Here is a 21,683-nt window from a genome sequence, read left to right as displayed (position 1 = left end):
TGCTCCACAACTTTCTTTTAGACTCTATCGGCTAGTTTTGACTTTATTTTTAATGACATAATTTTAAATAGGCAGGGCCTCCTAAAGTTCGTTAAAGATTTATAGGTTCTTTATTCGGCGTCGGTTTTCGTTTGTCTTTTTATCAATTTGCACCTATTGTGGAGATCTTCAACTCTCACTTAGATTGCGTTAGCTAATTAACACTCGATCTTCAATTCAAGTTTTTAGCCCTCTACTACTGTTACGAAACTTTGAAAATTTGTAACTTCTTCATACGAGGTCCAATTTAGGCGATCTTTTTTTTATGCACGCTCACCTTTCAACGAGATCTACGATTTTTGTTTAGATACTTAAGGCTAAAATGCATATTATTGAGATTTTTCTTTTTACGTCAAATAATGTTTTAACGGCGTGTCGTAAATATACGAGTGGTTATAATTTCTTCAATATAACCTGGTTTTGAGCGTTCTTTATGTTTTCTGAAACCTTGACACATTATCTAATATTTGATGCATCCCAACTTAGATATTTGAATACTTTATTTTCAAGGTTAATTTAGTTGTATTTGACTTTTGAGCGTTACAATGCTTTTGGAAAATATAGGGTTGTCACATCATCCCCCTGTTATGGGAATTTCGTCCCGAAATTTAATCTAAGATAGAGTTTACATTTTAGGAAAAAGATGTGGGTACTTTTTTTTCATCTGATCCTCTCGTTCCCAGGTGTATTCAGGTCCTCGCTTGGCATTCCAGCGGACCTTTACGATAGGTATGCGGCTTTGTTTAGTTCTTTTGACTTCCCGATCCATGATCTCTACTGGTTCCTCTACAAATTGGAGGTTTTCATTTATTTCTATTTCGTCTAGAGGGACGACAAGGGTCTCATCGGATAAGCACTTCTTTAGGTTTGATATGTAAAAGTTTGGGTGTACGTTATGGAGTTCCTGAGGTAGCCTAAGTTTGTAAGCCACTGGACCGATCGTCACAAGGATCTTGAATGGTCCGATGTATCTAGGGTTCAGTTTCCCACGTTTTTCGAAGCGTATTAATCCTTTCCAAGGTGAGACTTTTAGTAGGACACGGTCTCCAACCTGGAATTCCATGGGTTTTCATCTCTTATCTGCATAACTCATTTGCCTATCCCTTGATGCCTTTAGACGTTCTCGGATTTGAACAATCTTCTCCGTAGTTTCCCTTATGATATATGGTCCAGTGAGCGTGTTGTCAGTTGCTTGTCCTCTTGCTAGTTGTGTGTCCCCCACTTCGGCCCAGCATAAAGGTGACCTACACTTGCGGCCATAGAGGGCTTCGAACGGGGCAGCTTTGATACTGGTGTGGTAGCTGTTGTTGTACGAGAACTCGACCAAGGGTAGATGTGTGTCCCATGCTTTGCCAAAATCGATTACGCAAGCTCTCAACATGTCTTCTAGGGTTTGTATGGTTCTCTCGCTCTGGCCGTCGGTTTGTGGGTGATAAGCGGTACTCATGTCTAGTCTTGTCCCCAAAGCTTTTTGTAGCGACTGCCAGAACCTTGAGGTGAATCTACTATCTCGGTCCGAGATAATGGATACGGGCACACCATGCAGTCGTATAATTTCTCTGAGGTATGTCCTTGTTAACTTCTCCAATTTATCTGTCTCTTTGATCGGTAGGAAATGCGCTGATTTAGTTAACCTGTCGACAATTACCCAAATGGTGTCGAGTCCGCTTGTCGTTTTGGGTAACTTGGTTATGAAATCCATGGTTATCCGCTCCCACTTCCATTCGGGTATTTCTGGTTGTTGTAATAAACCCGAAGGCTTTTGGTATTCTACCTTGACCTTAGCGCACGTCAGACATTTACTTACGTAGGTAGCAATTTCGGCTTTTATGTTCGGCCACCAGTACAACTTCTTGAGGTCGAGGTACATCTTGTCGGAGCCGGGATGTATGGAGTATCGTGTTTTATGGGCTTCGTCCATGACGATTTCTCTGAATCCACCAAACTTCGGTGTCCATATTCGATCCATGAAATAACGAACTCCGTCGCTCTTGGTTTCAAGGTTCTTATCCATTCCTCTTAGGGATTCTCCTGTCACATTTTCGGATTTTAAGGCTTCTATTTGGGCTTCCTTGATTTGCGTCGACAGGTGTGAATGGATCGTCATAGTTAGGGACTTCACTCGGCGACCTGAGTACTCCTTCCAACTGAGTGCATCAGCCACTACATTAGCCTTTCCGGGGTGATATCGAATTTCGCATTCGTAATCACTTAGTAGTTCTACCCACCGTCTTTGTCTCATGTTGAGTCTTTCTGGTTGAGGATATGTTGAAGGCTTTTATGGTCAGTGAAGATCGTACATTTCGTGCCGTAGAGGTAGTGTCTCCATATCTTTAGAGTGAAGACGACTGCTCCTAGCTCAAGATCGTGCGTTGTGTAGTTCACTTCATGCGTCTTTAGTTGCCTTGAGGCATAGGCGATGACCTTCCCTCGTTGCATCAGGACACACCCGAGTCCTTGGTTTGATGCATCGCAATAGACCACGAAGTACTCCGTTTCTTCTGGCAGGGTTAGGATGGGCGCACTACATAATGCTCGTTTTAGCGTTTGAAACGCGACGTCTTGTTTTTCTCCCCAGTCGAAGGTCACATTCTTCTGAGGTAGTGTGGTGAGTGGTTTGGCAATCTTGGAGAAATTTTGTATGAACCTTCGGTAATACCTGGTGAGTCCCAAAAATTATCGGATCTCTGTAGGGGTTCTTGGAATCGTCCAACTCTCTATTGCCTTGACCTTCGAGGGATCCACATGTATTCCCTCCTTGCTTACTACGTGTCCTAGGAAATCCACCTCCCGAATCCAAAGATAGCACTTTGAAAATTTTGCGTACAGTTTCTCTGTCCTCAGTGTTTCCAAAACCTGGCGGAGATGTTGGCTGTGTTCTTCATGGCTTCTAGAATAGATGAGTATATCATCTATGTACACGATCACGAATTTGTCCAGGAAGGGACGACATACTCGGTTCATCAAATCCATGAACACCGCTGGAGCGTTTGTCAATCCGAAGGGCATTACTATAAACTCGTAGTGACCATATCGTGTTCGGAAAGCCGTTTTGGGGATGTCTCATTCCAGTACTCGTAGTTGGTGATAACCAAATCTTAGGTCGATCTTTGAGAAGTAGCTCACTCCCTGTAGTTGGTCGAACAGATCATCTATGCGTGGAAGGGGATATCGGTTCTTGATTGTCAGTTTGTTCAGCTCTCGATAATCGATGCACATACGAAAAGACCCATCCTTCTTTTTCACGAATAGGACTGGTGCTCCCCATGGTGAGAAGCTTGGTCTGATGAATCCCTTGCTCAACAGCTCGTTCAATTGACTGGACAGTTCCTGCATCTCGGCTGGAGCTAAACAGTAAGGTGACTTTGCTACTTGGGTAGCTCCAGGGATTAAGTCGATTCTGAATTCGACTTGACGTTCCGGTGGGATTCCTAGAAGATCTTCTTGGAAAATGTATGGGAAGTTGCAGACTTCCGGAATGTCTTTAATGTTCTTTGGTTCTTGCTTCTGGTCTACTACGTGGGCTAGGAAAGGCATGGTATTCCTTGCAAAGATATTTTCGTGCTTTAACACAGGAGATGATTTGCAAATTTGAACTAGGTTTGTCTCCATATATGATAAGATTTTCACCGTTGGGCAGATTGAGACGAACGGCCTTTTCATGGCAAAGAATGTCAGCATGGTGAAGACTCAACCAGTCCATACCGATGATTAAATCAAAACTTCTTATCGAAATGGGCATAAGGTCGATTTGAAATAAGTGTTCGTTTAAATTTAATGTGCATCCTACGTACATATCACTTGTGCTTTCTGTTTTTCCATTAGCCATTTCTACAGTGAATATTTTATTAAGTGGTTGGGGTCTTTGGTTAAGTAGGTGTTTGAATTTATGACTCACAAAACTTCTCTCCGCACCGCAGTCAAAGAGTATGCATGCATAAATGTTGTCGAGGAGAAACGTACCCGTAACTATTGTTGGATCAGTTATTGCTTCATTTTGACCTATCGCCAGCACTCTCCTAATACCACCAACATTCCTTGTCTTGGGGCAGTCCCTCTTGAAATGCCCAGTTTCTCCACATCCATAACATGCTTGGCTTATCCCAGTACCAGGAATTTGAGTGACTGGTCGCGCTGGCGCTTTACAGAAACGGGCAGTGTGCCCTTTCCTGTCGCAGTTCTTACAGTACATCTCGCGGCAATTACCGTGGTGATGGTAGTTGCATTTGCTGCACTTTGGCAAGTTCCCTGCATATTGTTTTGTTCGCGCCGGGGTAGTAGGAGTTGTGGCGGGAGCAGTAGCAGCATGAACCGCCACCATTTGTTTCTTTGAAGGTTCTTGCGAGGTTTGCCCCTTTCTCTTGTTCCAGAATTTCTTCTTGTTGTTGTTGTTGGCATTGTTATTGTTGTCGTTGTTCCCTTTGGTTGGTTCAACTACTATAGTCGTGACTCTTTGGCAGACGCCATGATCAACGAGAGATTGCGCCAGTTCCTTGGCATTGTCGAAGGTCATGGGCTTGGAAGCCAACACACTTCCTCGAAGTTGGGGTGATAGTCCCCAGATGTACCTCTCCACTTTTTGGCTTTCTAGAATCAGCATCCCTGGACAAAGTGTTATCAAATCACTGAACCTGTTGGTGTAGCCTGCGATGTCCGAGCCTACCATCGAAAGGCCCCACAGTTCTTGTTCAAGTTTCTGAATCTCGCCACTGGGGCAGTATTCTCGTAGAAGCATTCGTTTCAGGTTTTCCCAACCCATGGAGTTCGCCACCACTAAGGTTAGTGTCTTGACGTGGCCGTTCCACCACGTTAGTGCGCGTTCAACGAAAGTAAAAGCAGCAAATTTTACTTTGCTTTCTTCAGGGCATGCGCAAATTTCGAATACGGCTTCCGTTTTCTCTATCCATTGGGACAGAGCCAATACTCCCCTAGTCCCATAAAAGGGAATAGGTTTTCCATTGGTGAAGTCTTTGTAAGTGCAGACTCCGGAACAGCCTTGGCTTGGGCCATTTGTAAAGCTGTTTATTCCTCCTCCTGAACCATTGTTGCTCATTTGAGCCATCGCCGCGGTTACAGCGGCTGTTACAGCAGTTTGGAACATAGCTGCATCCATAGTTGGAGGGGGTGGTGGAGGTGGTGCTGGAGTTGAGTTTCTGCGTGTTGATCTACGAGGAGGCATGTTCTGGTAGAGAAAAATAAGAATGAATACTATAAGTTTCTAATGTTTGGACAATAGCGTGTTAGTTGTATTTTGTAACTTGTTTTGACTTTAGTTTATGGTTTCAGGGTAGGCATAGAAATTTTTAGTTAAACCCATAAGTTTCCAAGAGGTATAATAAAGGAGTACTTTATATTAATATATATATTGGTCATACCCGTGGTGTGTTACATATCTTGCTTGGGAAAATTTGACCTACCTAGAGGTCTCCGATTACAGTTACAAAAGGAAATAAGCGAAAAAAAAAAAAAAAAAAAAAAAAAAAAAAACTTTTATCCGAAATCCTATTTTATAACAAAATTGTTGGGGCTTGAACAAGCTCTACTTGTGGCATTTGGAGCTGGATTCGGCATCCGACCGTTTGACTCCCATCAGTCACCTCTCAAGATCTGCTTGTTGTTCTTTCATCTCTCTTATTTCATCTAGAGTTGTTATCATTTGGTTCTGAAGTGTCCCCGTGTAGATTTGGGTAGTCTCATGTAGTCCTCCCAAACGGCGGATGTCAGCGGCGTTACCTTGGGTAGCAGCATTGATCTCGCGAACTCTGGTTGCTTGTTGGTCTGCCTGGTAGTTCTGGTTAGCTATAGCGTTCACGATGACAGAAAGTGCTCGATCAGTTGAGCCTCCGCCACTGACGTTGTAAAAATCCCGACACATGCTGAATGGAGGGCGTACACCTTGCTGACGGCTCCAGTAGTAGAGGTGGCTTCCCCAGATGGGAATGGGTCCCGGTTGATATGGTCTGATTATGGGAGGATGAGGGATGGGAGGGTCAATTACTTCCGGTTCGGAGTCTGTTCCGCTAGAAACTTCCACGATCTCCTCGTCGACTTCGTATTCTTCTCCGACTTCGATTTCGAATCCTTCTTCGACTCCCTCCTCGAACTCTTCTTCGACCTCTTCTTTGATTTCCTCTGGGTCTTCTTCTATCCAGCCACCGTTACCTTGGTTTAGGTAGTAGGGGTCTCCCGGTAAAGGAAATCCGGCCATTTGTCTGTACTGGGATAGAGGTATGAGATTTTTTTTTATAAGAAAAAAAATTTCTATTTAACGACTTCCTATGCCTATCTATATTTTTACGGAGCGCAATTATTTTATCGTTCAATTATTTTTAACAATAGACTTATAGTATTTCAATTTAGCGAATCTAGATTTTATAAGTTTTTGGCTTGTTGACTACTACGACCATTCCTCGACGTACATTGGTCAAATCCAGGATAAATATAGTTGATCAGGCTATATTTATTCTTGATTTGATTACATACCCCAAGGCCCAATCGTGATATCGCAACTTGCCTTAATACTTTTTAGAAAAACTTGTCATGATACGAGACTGATACATGCGGGTAAAAATGTATATATTTAAAAGAAAATATATTTCTATGAAAATGTTTTGTCAGAGGGGTTTTGGTTCCCGTTGTTTTTATAGTTTGTATATCTTATGTGGTTTTATATACTTAGTCCACTATAAACAATACTATGATACCAATCTGTCACACTCCCAAACCAGAATGGCGGAAACATTCGAGGGTGGATGACTTCACGTAGTTCACAACAATTGAATATTGTAAAGAAAGTAACACAACCATCATATATATATATATATATATATATATATATATATATATATATATATATATATATATATATATATATATATATAATGAAAACGTATATTGTTGCATTATACATGTTATCAAAAGAGTATTACAATATGATGATAAATGTTCAATAATAAAAACATCCTTAGTGTTCCTTCTCCCAAAAGCTGGTAGTTACCTGTATCATTGATTCCCTGAGAAATACAAGTGGTTTTGAAAAAGTGTCAACAATTAAGTTGGTGATTTCATGAATTGTTTTGCATTGAAAAGTGTGTCCTTTTTAGTAGTAAATCGATGAATGAGGTTTTCAGAAAATCCAATATTTTCTATAAATGGTTTGAATAGTTTTCAGAATTAGTATGTTCCATACTAGAATAATAATGATAACTGTGTGCCAAAATGATGTAGAAAAACTGATTGCATAATGATTCTCGTAAATCAAACTTGTTTTTATACTTTTATGTGAGTTTTATAACCATACTATTAACGCTGATGGTCTGTAACAACATTCTTCAGGTGTTGTAGTGTTATGACATTTGTCACCCCAGACATGCCGGTCTAACTATAGCTAGTAGTTTAGGTGCAGGGTTGTCAATCCCGTATAGATCTATACACAAGTATCACGCTCTCCCTCCAAGAGATTATGGTATATAATACAGGACTTGAAATGCATACATAAATGTACGTTGAAGTTTAAATATCTCACATTGCTTAGTATAAATAGATTTACAATGAAATGACCTTACTTCTTTTGAAAGTGTTTCGTTTTTCAAGATGTATATGTAAAATGTACGACTGACTCGTTAACTATACCCATTATAGTTTTTCAGATAGTATGTTCCATTTGGTGAAAATAACTTAGTGATATAATAGCTCTTGTATACATAAGTTGTTTGTATCGATATTCGAAGATAGAAATTTCATATATGTTTATAAAACGATACTTTAACGTGTAATGTACTTGTATTCCCCCCTAAAACATGAAAAGAATTGAAAATTAGGGGTATGAACTCACTCGTTAAGTTTGAAGAGAGAGGCTAGAGTTAAGTAGAACTTTGATCGCGGATAGTTGCGTCGTCGGGCTCTTCGGGGATCTCTGCAGCGTAAATCTTTCGTCGGGGGCTCGAGTGCCGAAACCGAGGTGAGGGAATGGTCTCTGGAGCTTAGAGGTATGGGAAAATGACTGAGGAATTGTGAATGGTGTGCAAAAACTCGAAGCTTATGCCATCTATTTATAGGGCTGGAAATCCTCGTACGCGGCGCGTACCTCCGAAGTACGCTGGGCGTATGCAGTACGTGGGGCGTACCTCGGTTACGCGGGGCGTAACAATGCGTCATGGCTTACGACTTGGCTAGCTAAGCGTAGAGTGGGCGGTCCGATGGGACTCGACTCTGGGTCTAGTACGCGGGGCGTACTCCTAGAGAACGCGGGGCGTAATCTGGCCTGTCCTCTTCTAAATTCCGTAACTTTCGCGTACGAGCTCCGTTTTTCGTGTTCTTTATATCCACGCGTAGGTGAGATTATGCTCTACAACTTTCCTTTAGACTCTATTGGCTAGTTTTGACTTTATTTTTAATGACATAATTTTAAATAGGCAGGGCCTCCTAAAGTTCGTTAAAGATTTATAGGTTCTTTATTCGGCGTCGGTTTCCGTTTGTCTTTTTATCAATTTGCTCCTATTGTGGAGATTTTAGCCCTCTACTACTGTTAGATTGCGTTAGCTAATTAACACTCGATCTTCAATTCGAGTTTTTAGCCCTCTACTACTGTTACGAAACTTTGAAAATTCGTAACTTCTTCATACGTGGTCCAATTTGGGCGATCTTTTTTTTATACACGATCACCTTTCAACGAGATCTACGATTTTTGTTTAGATACTTAAGGCTAAAATGCATATTATTGAGATTTTTCTTTTTACGTCAAATAATGTTTTAACGGCGTGTCGTAAATATACGAGTGGTTATAATTTCTTCAATATAACCTGGTTTTGAGCGTTCTTTATGTTTTCTGAAACCTTGACACGTTATCTAATATTTGATGCATCCCAACTTAGATATTTGAATACTTTATTTTCAAGGTTAATTTAGTTGTATTTGACTTTTGAGCGTTACAATGCTTTTGGAAAATATAGGGTTGTCACAATTACCGCCTGATCGACAAGTGGAATTCCGTATTGACTTGTTACCAGGAACAACGCCAATTGCAAAAGCACCTTATCGATTAGCACCGACGGAGATGAAGGAGCTGATGATGCAACTTCAGGAGTTATTGGACAAAGGTTTCATTAGACCTAGTTCATCACTCTGGGGAGCTCCGGTGTTATTCGTGAAGAAGAAAGATGGAAGCATGAGGATGTGCATTGATTACCGAGAGTTGAATAAGGCAACAATAAAGAATAGATACCCGTTGCCAAGGATTGATGACCTATTCGATCAACTACAAGGTTCAAGCTATTTTTCGAAGATCGACCTAAGGTCAGGATGTCATCAGCTGAAAGTACGAGAGCAGGATATAGAAAAGACTGCATTCAGAAGTAGATATGGACACTACGAGTTCTTGGTTATGTCGTTTGGACTAACCAATGCTCCGACAGCATTCATGGATTTAATGAACATAGTTTGTAATCCGTTCCTTGATAAATCTGTGATAGTGTTCATAGACGACATTCTGATTTACTCGAAAAGCCAGGAGGAGCGTGGCAGACACTTGCGAGAAGTGTTAGAAGTCTTGAAGAAGGAGAAGTTGTATGCTAAGTTCTCCAAATGTGATTTTTGGATTCGTGAAGTCCAATTCTTGGGTCATGTGGTCAACCAAGAAGGGATAATGGTTAATCCAGCGAAGATCGAAGCTGTGATGAAGTGGGAACAACCAAAAAGTCCCACGGAGATCCGAAGCTTTTTAGGATTAGCTGGATATTACCGAAGGTTTATCCAAGGCTTTTCTTCGATTGCTACTCCATTGACAGCTTTGACCCACAAAGGAGCTACTTATGCTTGGAGTGAGAAGCATAAAGAAGCATTCGAGAAGCTAAAGAAGAAACTATGCGAGGCACTAATACTTTCTCTACCCGATGGAGTCGAAGACTTCGCTGTTTATAGCGATGCGTCTGGGGTTGGATTGGGTTGTGTTTTGACCCAAAGAGAAAAGGTGATAGCATATGCGTCTCGACAACTAAAAGAGCATGAAAAGAACTACCTGACTCATGATTTGGAGTTGGCAGCGGTAGTTTTCGCTCTGAAAATATGGAGGCATTACCTCTATGGCACGAAGTGCAAACTTTTCACTGATCATAAGAGTCTCCAATATCTCTTCAATCAGAAAGAGTTAAATATGAGGCAACGACGCTGGCTAGAATTACTCAAGGACTACGACTGTGAGATACTTTACCATCCCGGTAAAGCTAATGTTGTTACTGATGCTCTTAGTCGGAAAGTCAATCTTGAAAGGAAAAGGGCAAGAGCGTTGAGAATTGAAGTTGTCTCGACCATTGTGGAAAGTATAAAGAAAGCTCAAGAGGAAGCTTCTGAGAAGAATGACCGAAAGGAGGAACATTTGGGCAAGACGTTGGTGTTCGGTGTAAATAGTCATGGACTGAAGGTGTTCCAAGATCGGATTTGGATACCTAAGACACGAGGAATCAGAGATCTTCTGATGGAAGAAGCTCACAAAACCATGTACTCGATTCATCCCGGTAGCACTAAAATGTATAGGGACTTGAAACCCTACTACTGGTGGCCGACGATGAAGCTTGACATTGCGAAGTATGTGGCGGAGTGTGTGACTTGTGCGAGAGTCAAGACACAACATCAGAAACCATATGGGAGTTTAGAACCATTGCCTGTGCCTATGGGTAAGTGGGAAGATATTGCTATGGATTTTGTCACTAAACTGCCCAGAACAAAGAATGGTCACGACATGATTTGGGTGGTCGTCGATCGATTCACTAAGAGTGCACATTTCATAGCAGCCAGGGAGAAATGGTCTATGGAAAAGCTTGCGAATTCTTATGTGAAGGAAATTGTGAGACTTCACGGTGTTCCGCAAACCATTATGTCGGATCGTGATAGTCGTTTCACCTCAAGGTTTTGGAAAAGTCTACAAGAGGAAATGGGTACCAAGTTGTGTTTAAGTACAGCTTACCATCCGCAGACTGATGGTCAGAGCGAAAGAATGATACAAACACTTGAAGATATGCTGAGAGCATGTACCTTGGAATTCCTAGGTAACTGGGATGAACATTTACCTTTGGTAGAATTTTCCTATAATAATAGTTTTCACTCGAGCATTAAAATGGCACCTTACCAAGCTTTGTATGGACAAAAGTGTCGTACACCGTCTTGTTGGCTTGAGGCTGGGGAAAAGCAGTTTATGGGACCAGAGATGGTTCATCAAGCTGCTGAAAAGTTGAAAATAATTAGGGAAAGAATGTTAGCAGCTCAAGATCGTCAAAAGAGTTATGCTGACAAATAGCAAAGACCGATAACTTTTGAAGTTGGGGATTCGGTTTTGGTTAAAGTCTCGCCGTGGAAGGGACTTATAAGATTTGGTAAAAGGGGAAAGTTGAGTCTAAGGTTTATTGGACCGTTTAAAGTTCTTCAGAGGATTGGAAACCAAGCTTACAAGCTCGAACTACCAGAAGAACTAAATGGAATTCATAACACTTTTCATGTGTGTTATTTACGGAAGTTCATCGGGGAAGTTCCCGACATGATTCCACTTTCGGAGTTGAGAATCGATGAGAACAAAAGGTTGATTGAAGAACCAGAGGCAATTATTGACCGAAATACTAAGAAGTTGCGACGCAAGATGGTCGAGTTAGTGCTTGTCCGATGGAAACACACGAATGGGCCGAATCTCACCTGGGAAACGGAGAGTGACATGAAGGGTCGCTATCCGCATTTGTTTGTTGAGGTGTGATTCCGGGGATGGAATCATTCTAAGGTGGGGAGAATTGTAACGCTTGTGTTTCTGGGCTTGCCATTTTTAGCAATGTAATAGTCTAGGTTAACCTTTGTAACCCGTTTTGAAATAATAGAAGTGTATTATTTGAGTATTATGTGTTTTGTGCTTAATTGCTTAATTATGTCGTTCGATTAATTAAGAATAAAAATAAGCGTAAAAATTTAAGTGTATAATAAACTTGATATCTTTAGATAATGTTGTAGTAGTTGAAACAAGGTTTCCGAAGATATAAAGAATGCCGAAATCCGAGTTATAACGAAGAAGTTATGACCTGTCGAAGTTTCGCGACAAAACCGGCACCGCTGAATGACGTAAAAAGTGAAATTTACATTAGAGCGATATTTAGCCTTAGTGATCTAAATGAGAATCGAATATCTCGTTGTTAGTATCAAAGCGATAAAAAGTTATGCGAGAACGGACGTCAAACGAAGAAGTTATGAATTTATAACGAAATTTTCTGTCCCGGCCTATTAAAAATAAATAATAAAAATAAAGTCAAAATTAGCCAATGGAGTCTAAACGAAAGTTGTAGATCGTAGTCTCACCTTCGCGTGGATATAAAGAACGTCAAAAACGGAGTTCGTATGAAGGAGATATGAATTTTCGAAGTTTATTAAATAATTAATAATTAAATTTAATTATTAAATCCGGCCTTATCCGAAGACGAGTCACCGGACTCATCCGGAGTACGCCCCGCGTACAGCAAGAAATGTACGCCCCATGTACTGGGAGGTTCCAGCCTCCTATAAATAGGATTCGAGGGGTCCGGGCATAGTTGCTCATTTCTCCTCCGTTTCGTGCCGAAGCTCTGCGTTTTTACCCCCGAAGCCCTGGTATCATTCCCGAGTCCCGAGATCTCGAAGATCCCGAGAAGTGCGGTTTCCGAGCTGAAGCTCTGCCCGCAAGAAGTTCGATTTTTGTAGAGATCTTTCAGATCTGCTGAGGAATACTACTTCTACAAGCCGTAGTGCTGTCTGATCATCTTCTGATCAAGTGAGTGTGTAGTTACTTTCTTCTAAACTCATAATTATGAAGTATTTTATACGAAATACGTGTTATGTGTATAATTTTGTTGTTATGTGCGTGAATGTATATTTACTCTCTTTAATCTCATAGATCTGATTTGTTTTCTATGAAATACGTGTTATGTGGGTATGCCTCATCTGTTATGTGAAATATGTATTGGATGAAAATGCTATACAGGTTTTAAAGTATGTATAAAAATATATATTTTTATCTACTAATATGTTGGATAGAACGTGGGTAGATAGTTGGTGTGTAATAAACAGATAAGAGGCCTCGATGTTGTTGTTGTTGTTGACCTAGTTATTCAACGGAGTATGGATAACGACCACAGAATCCTTCTAGACAGTCTCGTGGAACGCTAGCGGGTTCATAACCTGTAGGTGTTGTGAACGATGTGTTCACCGGTGTACTCTATCCCCCTCATGGTTGCCTTTAGGATATCTATTGTTGAGGAAACCCCTTAGCAGTAATGTCCGTCCTGATGAAAATCCTAGATTAGGTCCCTTGAGATAGATGTTGTTTTAGGGACGTAAAGTGAGGATAACGGGAATGGGTAATCGGGATAGTGATTGGTTGGTGAAATTAAATATAATTTATTTATTGTGGGTTGAAAACCCTATATGCTCACCAGGCTCCTAAGCCTGACCCACTCAGTTTTATTTGTATTACAGGAAGTGACGCAAGGGCATAAGATGGATGAACCATCAAGTTGTTTTGTTTACAAGTCTATATATGTATATATTTGTTGAATGACTTGTAATGTTATTGTTTATGCTTAATGGTCTGTATCGGAACATGACACCTCGAGTTTTAATTATATAATGAAAATGCATATCTTGATGAAATGCTTTGATAAATATTATTTTATCATGTTTTGTTTTGGGAACAAATTCCGCAACACTTTCAAATCAAAAGGATTTACTCTGAAATTATTTTAAAAAGCATAAATGAAATCGGTCTTTTCTGGCCGTGATTTTGGGGATGTCACAACGATGGTACAACTCAGTGTAGCTTAATTATTAGATGAACTAAGAACTAGAAAGTGCAACACGTTTTGATTGTATTTTAATGAATAAATGGACTCACTCAATGATTTTATCGTATCAAAAAGAAACATATGGGCTCAAAGAAAATTACATGAACAGTAATTGATTGATTATTTGGGCTTGAATAAAAGAAATATGAACAACAATATATTGAAATTTGGGTAGAATCAAAAAGAAATGGATCAGAATGAATTTTGAACTAGATCTAAACAAAAATTAATTAGATCAAACAAAGAGAATTGAAACGAATTAGATCCAATGAATCAAATCGATCAAAAATTTAAGAACGTAACGCACGATTCATAAAGAATTAAGAGAGATCATAGAGAGATCGTTCTACAAATATCACCTTGATCTTGAAGACCCGCTCTGATACAAATTGTAGTGACATAAGAACATGGTTTGGCATGTGGAATTAAAGTTTGCACAATAAACATGGTGATTTGGGTGCTAAAAGATACATTCGATCATAGTAAATGAGTACAAAAAGGGATCTAATCTAGAACTTCATAAATATCTCACTTACTAATCACTATAAATTACATCTCTCAAGCACACCTCTACAAGTGGTATGAACCCACCTTATATAGATTTGTTTACATGTCTCTCCCTCACTCTCTAATACTCATCAGTCATAAGGCTAATGTGCCACATGCAAGTGGGTCTACAAAAGCCAAACCATCTACAAAGTCACACATGAATAACTTTACACCCCAACAATTTGCATTCGATCTTGTTGTAAACTCTGTTTTTGGAAGTTTTAAAAATCGATAAATGTGGTCTAAATATTTGATGTGTTATAAAAGATCTTGGTCCTTTGAAGTTTTTTCTTGGGATTGAGGTAGCCAAGATAAATGATGGTTTAGTTCTAAGTCAATGCAAATATATGTTGGACATTTTAAAGGATAGTGGAATGTTAGGTTGCAAACCAATTTCGTTTCCCATTGAACAAGGTTTGAACTTTAAAAAAAGGGAAAATGCAGCATGCATTGATGCAAATCTATATCGTCGATTGATTGGTCGACTTCTTTATCTTCAAGCCACTAGGCTAGATACAACGTATTCGGTAAATGTGTTAAGCCAGTTTGTAGCAGACCCACATCACAACCACATGGAGGCAACTTATCATCTCCTTCGATACTTAAAGGCAACGCCAGGACAAGACATTCTTCTTTCCCGTGAAGGAGCTCCTGTTTTGACGGCCTTTTGTGACTCCGACTAGCTAGGGTGCCCTTATATGAGATGGCCGTGAACTGGGTATTTTGTTCTACTAGGAGGATCTCCTATTTCTCGTTCTACAGTCAGTGAAATTATTTGGCTTCGTTGGTTACTCTGGGAATTTTAAATTCCCATTTCGTGTCCCAATCTTTATTTTGTGATAACGACGCAACCCTTCACATTACTAATAATCTGGTTTTTTACGAGCGAATCAAACATGTTGAGATGAATTGTTTCTTTGTTTGGGAATGAGTTGAGTGTAAAGAGATAATTCCCTTTCATATTGATAGCAATATGAAAGTTGCATACCTTCTAACTAAGGGGCTTGGAACAAACATCTTCATTTCTTACTTGACGAGATTGGCATTGCAAATTTGCATGCTCCATCTGGGGGGAGGGGGTATTGGATTCTATTGGATTCCATAATATATTTTATTTTTCTATGTTATCTTGTGGGTCTATCTCAGCTACACTTAGTTGATTTTATTTTTGGTACTGTGAGACTATTTATGCCCTTTGCTTTGTACGTTTTCTTTCATCAAGAAAATATACAAAAAAAAAACATTTTTCCTATTCCTCTAGAATTTTAGATTTATTTTATCCAATCAATAGGCACTAATTTCACCCCGCAGGTTAACATTAGGTTTAAGCACATGTATGGACTTCCTATAAGGACAATGTGACTCACCACCACCATATTAGGTTCCACGATTTGTTACTTTCTGTAACATCCCAAAATTTTCAACAATTTTAAACTTTTCAAAATGATCCTTTTACTAATAAAATGTTTACAAAATAGTGTTCTCAAAACATTATTTGAAAATCAGTGCCTCCCAAGATCAATGACATAAAATCAGGATGTGTACGGTCACACCTTCACCTTGCCATGAATCTTTGAAATACCTGAAACCAAAAACCAAAAACTGTAAGCACAAAGCTTAGTGAGTTTCTCCCAAAGTACCAACACACAACAGACAACATATACAACAAGCAACATGCCTATAGAGCCTTCAGCCTGTCTGGAACGCACCGGCCTACAAACTATCTTGACCGCTCACAAAACCTTTAGTATGGCTGGACCGCCTCACCGTGCCTTCAACTAAGGGATGAGTTATAAAACCGGAAAACCAGATCGGAACCAGAACTGGTATAACCGGAAAATGCTTAAACGGTCCGGGTATTGGGTTTCAAAATTACTATTATCCGAGTTCCAGGTATTTCGGTATGGATCCAATGGGTCCGATTAATCCAGGTTTTTGAACCGGTTTTGTTTAAAAAACCGGAACGAGGTTCAATGGACTGGGTCCGGGTTTAATGGGCCAAAGAACTGGTATAGGTTTAATGTAGAACCGGTATAGGAAACGGGTTTATTGTGGAACCGGAATACGACTCGTTTTCTTTTCCCATGTTGTACTTGGGCGACGACGAGTTAGTGTGGTTGCCAATAATAAATAATAACAATTTAGAATTTCCACATAGCTTAAATGAAAACACACAACCCAAAATAAATCAGGTTTTCCGGTTCTAATAGTAGATATGAATTATGAAGTATGAACGTACTATGAATCAACTATGACGTACAATAGATACTCTCAAGTCTCAAATTGATGGTGGATAACTTGATATAACCAACTTTGATATTACAATTAACTCATCCTTATGAACGTACACTACATATTACAATCGCATAACTACTCAAAGCTCATATTTCATAGTAATATTAAACAAACTTTGTTATATCACATTACTTTTTTTTAAATCAATGTCGTCTTTAAATATAATTTTTTGTTTATTAATTTTTTTATAAGGGTTGAAAGATTATGCGATTGAGGTAATTACAAAAAAAAAACAAAAACAAAAACAAAAACAAAAACAAAAACAAAAACAAAAACAAAAAAAAAAAACAAAACAAAACAAAACAAAAATCGGGTTTTCCGGTTCTAAACTCATTTTACCCGGTTCCATCTTACCCACTTTCCTATTTCTGGGGTTTTCGGTTCTAGACTCACTTTACCCGGAATCGGTTCCTATATACCGGTCCGGTTTTTAGTTCTAAAAAATCTAGTTAACCGGGTCCGGGTCAATCTGGTATGGGTTTGAACCCACTTTCATCCCTATTTCAGCCTATATGGGCCGTTCTCTGGGACTTCTGCCTGACTGGTACGCCCCACTGGCCTTCTGCCTATACGGGCCTCCCTGGTCTGTTGGCCTTTAACACTAAGCAAGATCGCTTCAGCCCAACCACACACACAAACCATGTCGACATATACATAACAGATAAGCATACATATAACATACCGATATAAATATTATCGGGTTTGCTAACTGGCAGCACAAAGCAATACAGTCTCAACCCAACCATACTACATCAACACATGCGTCATATAAACATATAGCCAGAACACATAACAGGAAGATCTAACAGATCACTAAGCATAACATCATTCTATCTACCAGGATACAAATCTAACAAATCACCATAATACTCAATCATACGATAAATCAGGATAACAATCCAAAGGGCCGACATTGGTTCCTTCGACCCATAAGTACAGTGAGGACAAGTCACCTCACAAGCAGCACAGATCTGACAAGGCCTGACTCCGAATCTCAGCTCTCTACTCAATGTCTACAACCACCAAGTGACCAATTTCCGTCAAAATACCCAAAGTACCTTTAAGGTCAAATTTAGCCAAAAGGTCAAGAGGTCAAGAAAAGCCAGCTCAGCTTGACTCCCACGTCGTGGTACCCTTATACTACGTAGTTGTGCTGGATACGACAAAACACTCACGAACCACCCGGCCACCACATCACGGTGGCCTTGCTACGTCGTGGTTACAGGGCTTTCGGTAGCTTACTGCATTCATCCAACCTAATTTCATTCCAAAAGGTCTCCAACTCAGATCTGGTCCAAAATAGGGTCTATATGGATAAAGTTTCCAACTTTATCCAATAGAACCCTCCAAATGCATGGATCTCGAAATTTAAAGTCTAAAACACTTCATGGATCCACCAATAATCGTCCAAACCATGGGGTTACTTGACCAAAAGCGATAAGAGAGTCTTTACCACCATAAAAGTCGGTGTTTTTCAGACATGCACGTCCAATGCAAGTCTTGAACTCTTATTAGGTCAAAATAGGGCAAAAGGCCAAGATTTCATGCATGACCTTCAAACTCAATTCTAGACTAGATCCAAAGAGTAAAATGCTCCAAATGGCCTGGAGACTCATAAAGTTGCAAGTTTTATGAAGTTCAACAACCCAAGGTAACAAGACCTAGAGAAAGAAAGGGAATAATTCATAGATCTACTCATAAACTAATCAAGATGAAGACTTTATACTTCCTTGAGATGCTAGAGGAAGGTGAACTCCTGGATCTTCTTTGCCGTGGGCTCCCAATGAGGTCTTCCACCACCTTTTCCTTCATAAGCACCAATAACTCACACTTTTAAGGCTAAAAATCACAAAATGGCTCTAAGGTTTGCAGGGGACGATTTTGAAAGATGGAGGTAGATGGGAAGAGGCTATAAGGGCTCGACCCTTAAATTTTAGGGTTTTCCCCAACTGCCACTACCACATCATGGCGCAATCACCACATCGTGGTGGTTCATTAAATCCCATGGTTCAAAGCTCATTGCCACGTCGTGGTGAGGCTTCACCAAGATGGGTTTCCAAAGAAGATTACCATACATACTCAAAAATAATATCATACATAGAACCGGATGTTACACTTTAACTACTCTAGGCCAGACTATTTGCTAATATGGTCACTACATCGATCATATTGGGCAACTAAATACTTGATTTACTCATCACACGATACTCCTTAGGAACAGGTGGTGTAACATATTTGGAATTGTCGGATAGCAACATTTCGGGGTTTTGACTAAATCTTATGTTACATTGATGTGTCTCAAGTCATTGGAATTCAGAAAATGAACACGTTATTTGGTTTAGTTAGACGGAAAATATCTCTAAAAGAGTTTTGACCATCAACACCACGAGAGTGTTGAAATCTAATGAAAACTTATTGATACGTTGATGTTTAAGTGGAGGTTTCATCATCTCACAAATAACAAGGTAAAAAGAGAAATACTCTTCCGCTTTTTAGCTACTATTTTTGTTGATTCTTTTTAAATTTCCTTCTTCTAGGTCATACTCCCCATTTATCATCACAAACCTATAGTAACATTGGGCTGATGGGCTGGAATTTTGACTAATGAGAATGAGAGTATTCCACTAAACACATTCAATTTCCAAACCCATGATCAGTTCGAAACTCAATTAGATTCCAGTTAGGCTAAATACCACTTTAGTTTACGTTAAAAGACTTTCCTCTTATAGTTATTATAAATAGTACTTGATTAAGAGGTCATCTAATATATATACACATGGATTAACAAAGAAGACATAGACGAAAAAAAAAATGAAAAAGAAAAACATAATTAGTAGGATGGAACGATGCCGTATGAGGAATCTGGGGAGATGAAGGTATCCTCAACTTCTAGATCGATTTCAGTTCGCTTGGCAAATCTTCCTTTAATTCTGGGTCTAGTTTCTGCGTATGCCTTCCTCGAAGCATATCGAATCGTTTTCTCAAACCTCCTGTTCTTCCTCTTTTCTTTGTATCTTAAAACCCTGGCTTCACGATCGAAACCCGACACAGGAGTCGGATATACTTCCGGTAACGATTGGTGGTGGTGGTGGTTGTTTGATACATCCGCCATGGCTGCGTTGTGGTCCGGTACGACGCCTACTTCGATTTCCAGTGAAGATGATGATACCTGATGAGTAAAGAGATGTCCGATATCCAGATTAGGTGATATAATGAAATTTAAGTTGTTATAAGGAATTATAAGTATTCGGATTTGGTTTGGATTGCACTTACGCTTTGGCTGACGGATTGAGAGGTGAAGTTGTACATGAAAGGCTTAGATCCGGTGTAATCGACGTCATATGCAGGTAATCCTTCGACTACATCTGGAGAAGAAGCATGTGCATGTGGTGGCATCTGGTAATTGCGATTTTCGATCTTGTTTTGCACCGGAACAACTCCATCGGTTGGGGAATTGTATCTGCGAATGATCTGATTAGGCTTTTGATCCGGCGTTTTCAGATCTATATCAAGGTAAGGATCGATCTCGTTAAACAAGTACTCCGATTTATTATCATCCTCAGATCCATCGACGATTTTGTTTAAATTTGGATCTGGGATAAGCCAGGAAGCAGCCTCCGCTTCTTCAGCTTCAGTTCCGGCTACGTTAACATCAAAATCCAATAGGAAATGGTGGTCGTTGTTATCATTATCATTATGATCACCTCCACCACCTACCTTCGACACGGCAGTTGCAGTATCATAAAATGGCACCACCGGAAACCGCTCGTGACGGCGGGCGAGGGGGTTTGCTGAATGGATATCGCGGTCACAGGTAACACAGAGGGTGGCAGCGTCCGCCTTACAGGTGAAACTCGCCGGAGCTCGCTCACACACATCACACATCCACACACGCGCGTGGCGAGACGCGAGCTTGTTCGCCGCGTGGACCTTGCCGTCGCATGGTATACAGAGGAAGGCGGAGTCTGCTCTACAGAACAAAGCGGCCGACGTCGTTTTGCAGGAATCACAAAGGGTCGCAGCCATGTTCCAGCTCTCTTTGCCCATGGAGTATATTTGATGGCTTTTGTTTAAGTGATTTTGGGTTTTGGTTCTTGCAGTGAAATCGCATTCTCTCTCCGATATCCTATAAAGCTATCCAAAAGGAGTAGAGGACGAATGATGGATTGACACGTGTCGGAATCTTACCCAAAATGGGTGGAGGGGCCTTTTCTAGTATAATTGAGTGAGGACCAAAGTTTGGATTCGGACAAAGTTCGCATTCCGATTCAAAAGATGTTATGTCTAATTGTTTTTGTAAGAGTATCAAATAATACTTACTATAGCTGTAAACGGAAAATATTAAAAGTTTATAAACAGCATGGTTATTAGCGGTGACTTCTTAAATCGGCAGATATGGATGGAACTTCCTTCACTTTTTTTTCTAGCAATACCACTATTTTTATTTTTCTTTCCGTCACCTAAAACCTAAGGAATTTGTGGGAAGAGTTTCTCTCATTTTATTATTTTAAATAAAATTAACTTTTTAATAATTTATAATTTTTAAATTAAAACTAAACATAAAATTTAATTAAAAGTAAAAATTATTTCATTAATTAAAATGAAATTACATTAAACCTAATATTTAAATAAGTAGAAAATTAAAATATAGGATCTATTTAAAGAATATAACATTTCCAAATTTCTTAGTTCATTGCTTTTTTTTTACTTGGGTGTTATATCCTCTGAAATACTTAGTTCATGTACGCTACGGTGTTATTTTGGAAAATTGGTACTTGGAAGGAAAATTGTTGTTAAAAGTGTCTTGAGCATTTAGAGCATTCGAGTTCAATGAAGCACTTTCAACTCAATGGAGCACTTGGATTCATGGAGTATGTAACAAAAGAATGAATCATCTGAGAAGGGAATGGATCATCTGACAAAGGAGCAAATTAAGTATCAAAGGAACAGATATTC

General features: G+C 39.7%; 1 protein-coding gene across 1 annotated transcript; it reads right to left on the bottom strand.

Moving 5' to 3' along the window:
• Nucleotides 1–19,456: 19,456 nt before the first annotated feature.
• Nucleotides 19,457–20,823, bottom strand: COL4 (zinc finger CONSTANS-like protein). The gene is made up of 2 exons (XM_078997567.1): nt 20,001–20,823; nt 19,457–19,896 (listed from the first exon to the last, which is right to left on the bottom strand). The coding sequence occupies exons 1-2, from the start codon at nt 20,772–20,774 to the stop codon at nt 19,558–19,560; spliced, it is 1,113 nt and encodes a 370-aa protein (XP_078853693.1). The 5' UTR covers nt 20,775–20,823; the 3' UTR covers nt 19,457–19,557.
• Between the last annotated feature and the right edge of the window lie 860 nt (nt 20,824–21,683).

The sequence above is a fragment of the Lactuca saligna genome, chromosome 5 (genome assembly GCF_052625555.1).
Source record: "Lactuca saligna cultivar CGN05327 chromosome 5, ASM5262555v1, whole genome shotgun sequence".
In the NCBI taxonomy this organism is placed as follows: domain Eukaryota; kingdom Viridiplantae; phylum Streptophyta; class Magnoliopsida; order Asterales; family Asteraceae; genus Lactuca; species Lactuca saligna.
Note: the sequence above shows the minus strand (reverse complement) of the source record. Positions and strands in the feature narration are given on the sequence as shown.

Excerpts from the sequence above, each read along its gene's own strand:
- COL4 (XM_078997567.1), bottom strand. The coding sequence starts at position 20,774 with ATGGGCAAAGAGAGCTGGAACATGGCTGCGACCCTTTGTGATTCCTGC. Across the intron at positions 19,897-20,000 it reads CTCAATCCGTCAGCCAAAGC|GTATCATCATCTTCACTGGA; the intron begins GTAAGTGCAATC and ends TTTACTCATCAG.